The sequence below is a fragment of the Podarcis liolepis genome (genome assembly GCF_965112155.1).
Source record: "Podarcis liolepis genome assembly, chromosome: 14".
Taxonomy (NCBI): domain Eukaryota; kingdom Metazoa; phylum Chordata; class Lepidosauria; order Squamata; family Lacertidae; genus Podarcis; species Podarcis liolepis.
The window spans coordinates 8654022-8657089 of record NC_139569.1 but is presented as its reverse complement, the minus strand read 5'-3'; the positions used below and the strand labels follow the sequence as shown (position 1 = coordinate 8657089).

Here is a 3068-nt window from a genome sequence, read left to right as displayed (position 1 = left end):
TGTTCCATTTTCATCAGCTACAACCTTGGCATTCTAATGACGGAACCAGAAGAACTGCAGAAGTTCTGGCATTGTTTTGTTAATATTCTCAAGCTGCCATGGCGATGAAGTTCTTAACAAAGGGGTCTTCATCATAGCAGGAGGAGGAGGTGCAGGTTAGTGGACATCCCAGGCTTACTTATTTTGGAGGGATTTAAGGCATCTTGACAGTTCTTTTCTCTCTCTTTTGTTATTCAAAGCCACCAAGGCTTTATCAAGGGAGCCCAGCTGCATCAGATTTATCTAGTTCAGGATCAAGTCTCCCACAGTTGCCAACCAGAAGCCTCTGGGAAGCCCAAAAGCAGTACATGAGCACAAAGAGCTCTCTCTTGCTTCTGATCTCAAGAAACTGGTATTCAGATATATGCTGCCTTTGATAAAGGAGGTAACATAGCTTCCATCAGTAGTAGACACTGATGGCTTCATCCTCCATGGATTTCTCTAATCTCATTTTTCATAGAATTTGGAGTTGTAGGGTTGGAAGGGACCCAACAGCCTGTTCTCACAGTGGCAACAGGAAGGTCCAGCAATACATTGCAATACATTGTGCACCAGCCCCTAACACTGAATTCCCCTGTCATGATCTTTCCTCCTGAAATGGCTGGCTTGAGAAGGTCCTGCATTTGGAGAGGTGAACCAAACCCTGGGGTGATGGCTGCACAAATGGACCCTGAGACTCATCAGGGTCTGAGATTGGAGAACCTCAATCGCTCCCCGCCTAGTGTGAACTGGGGCTGGTGGTGGGGTCCTCCTCCACAACCAAGTTTCCACTTTCCAAGCTGGAAGGTAAGGTTCCTTGCGGTGACTCAGTCTCCTCCGAGTTTGTATCCTCTGAGTCAGTGGGCAACACAACCTCCCCTTCTAGGCCACTCACTCATGTATTTCTCTGTACACAGCTGTGATCAGATGGAGGACGGGGAGAAACATTTGGATGTCACTCTTAAATGTGCAGATTATCTGGAGGGCAACAGCAATGACATTTCTGCAAAGCGGGAGAGCTGGCACCATATGAACCATGTCCCCAGAACCTTGAAGAGCCAGTTCGTATATCGCCAACTGAGAGAACAGAAAAATGCACTTCAAGAGGAAATCAGGATATTCTGGAAGAAATGCCAACGCCTACGGAGGGAGATCCAGACCTTCCGAGAAGATAACAAAACCAAGGCTTTGTGGGAGGAGATCCATGCCTTCAAGAAGAAGAACAAGGGCTTCATGGATGAGATCAAGAGCTTCTTAGAGGAGAGCAGGGTTTTCATGGCTGAGATCAAGGCCTTCCAGACCAAAAAGAAGGAAATTCAGGACCAGATGAAGACCTTTCAGGAGAAGATTGAGGCACTCCAGCAGAGGATCAAGACAACAGAGGAGGAGATTGTTACCTTGGAGGAAAGGAATGAATCATTTCGAGAAGCTGTCAAAGCCTTCCAGATTAAGAACAAGGAGTACCAGGAAGCTAACAAAGGCATGCGTGAGAAGAACAAATCCATCCAAGAGAAGATAGAAGCCATTGAAGAGAAGAACAACGCCTTCTGGAAGGAATGCAAGGCATTTTGGAAGAAGGACAAAACCTTCTGGGAAGAGGACATGGCCATATCCAAAGACAAAATGGCCCTCTGGGAAGAGTATATAGCTTTGAGGGATAATGACCAAGACCTCCAGGAAGAAAAAGCGGTCATCTGGGACATGGTGGAAGCTCTCTGGGATATGAAGTACTCCATATGGAAAGAAGTAAATGGGTTTCCGGAAGAACCACAACCTGAGTTCGAGGTGGAAGTTCTCGACAATGGTGCCGATGGAGACCATGATGAACCACCTGATGAAATAAAAGAGGTGTGAATTAACGCAATGATCTGGTTAGCACCACCTTAAAAACTCCTATACACTGATGTACAAACACCACGGCTCCTTTGTCATCAAGACCTTTTAATAAAATCTTGATGGAATTTCAAGGTGATGTCACTACCCTACATTGCTGGGGAAGTGGGTGGGTTCACACCGGCCATACACACCAGCAGATGATTGTAACCATGTGGACCGGCAGCCTGGCAAACCTGGTGTGGCACATTTAATTATTTATTTACAAAACTTTTAATTCACATCTTTGTGAAATATATAGAAAGGCAGAGGACAACATATAAGGGTAAAGTGAACAGGAGATTCATTAAAAATCATTGGAAACTTCAAAAAATACTGATTGGGTAAAAGAAAAAATAATAATGTTGCACTTAGGGTTGCCATATTTAAAACCCCCCGAATTGTTGAGCTTTTAGGAAACCCCCAAAATTGTTCAGCTTTTTTTTTAGGAAACCCTAAAAGTTGTGTTGTGTTGTGTTGTTTGTTTTTACTTGCCTAAGATTCAGGACAAAAGGACAAAGCACCGCCTTTCAGAAATTCCCCCAGACGTCAATTCCGCATTTGAAATCCCGGAAATGCACAGGAAAATCTAGATGTATGGCAGCCCTAAGATTGCTAAAACCCTCCCAGCACATTGGAGGATATGGATGGCCACAGGGGAAAGGCCACAGCTCATTTCTAAGAGCATTTGTTCTGCATGAAGAAAGGCCCAGGTTCAGTCCTTAGCATCTCCAGGTAGGGCTGGGGAAAGAAACCCTGCTTGAACCCATGCAGGGAGCTGCTGCCAGTCAGTGCAGACAGTGCTGAGCTAGCTGGTTCAACGGTCTGTCCTGGAGTAAGGCAACTTTCTGTGGTTTTTCTCCGGTGTGCATTTGTTGTTGTTGTTGGAGGACTGCATCCTAAAATTCAAAGAGGTGCAAATTTCAAAAGATAGGTGTGCTTTGCTTTATGTATTAAGGACTGCAGAGTCACTGGGTTTGCATGCAGATGCCCAAACTCCCTTTCCTCCAATACATAGTATAAGCAGGATCCCCTATTTAATTTTGCATTCTATTTGGTTCTATGCAGCCTGGATGAACTGCAAACATTGGAGGGCACACATGTACACGCACACACACACACACACAGAGAGAGAGAGAGAGAGAGAGAGAGAGAGAGAGAGAGAGAGTCCTTTGCTC

General features: G+C 45.2%; 1 protein-coding gene across 2 annotated transcripts; it reads left to right on the top strand.

The window, feature by feature from the left end:
* Nucleotides 1-1985, top strand: LOC310692944 (uncharacterized protein). Of its 2 annotated transcripts, none has more exons than XM_083474535.1 (2): nucleotides 1-155; nucleotides 936-1985. In XM_083474535.1, the coding sequence occupies exon 2, from the start codon at nucleotides 946-948 to the stop codon at nucleotides 1870-1872; it is 927 nt and encodes a 308-aa protein (XP_083330661.1). In that variant the 5' UTR covers nucleotides 1-155; nucleotides 936-945; the 3' UTR covers nucleotides 1873-1985. The 2 variants fall into 2 exon arrangements, with proteins under 2 accessions (XP_083330661.1, XP_083330662.1); XM_083474536.1 differs by lacking the exon at nucleotides 1-155 and adding an exon at nucleotides 705-825.
* Nucleotides 1986-3068: the final 1083 nt, after the last annotated feature.

What these genes read in the sequence shown, in the direction of transcription:
- LOC310692944 (XM_083474535.1), top strand. Translation starts at nt 946, where the DNA reads ATGGAGGACGGGGAGAAACATTTGGATGTCACTCTTAAATGTGCAGAT.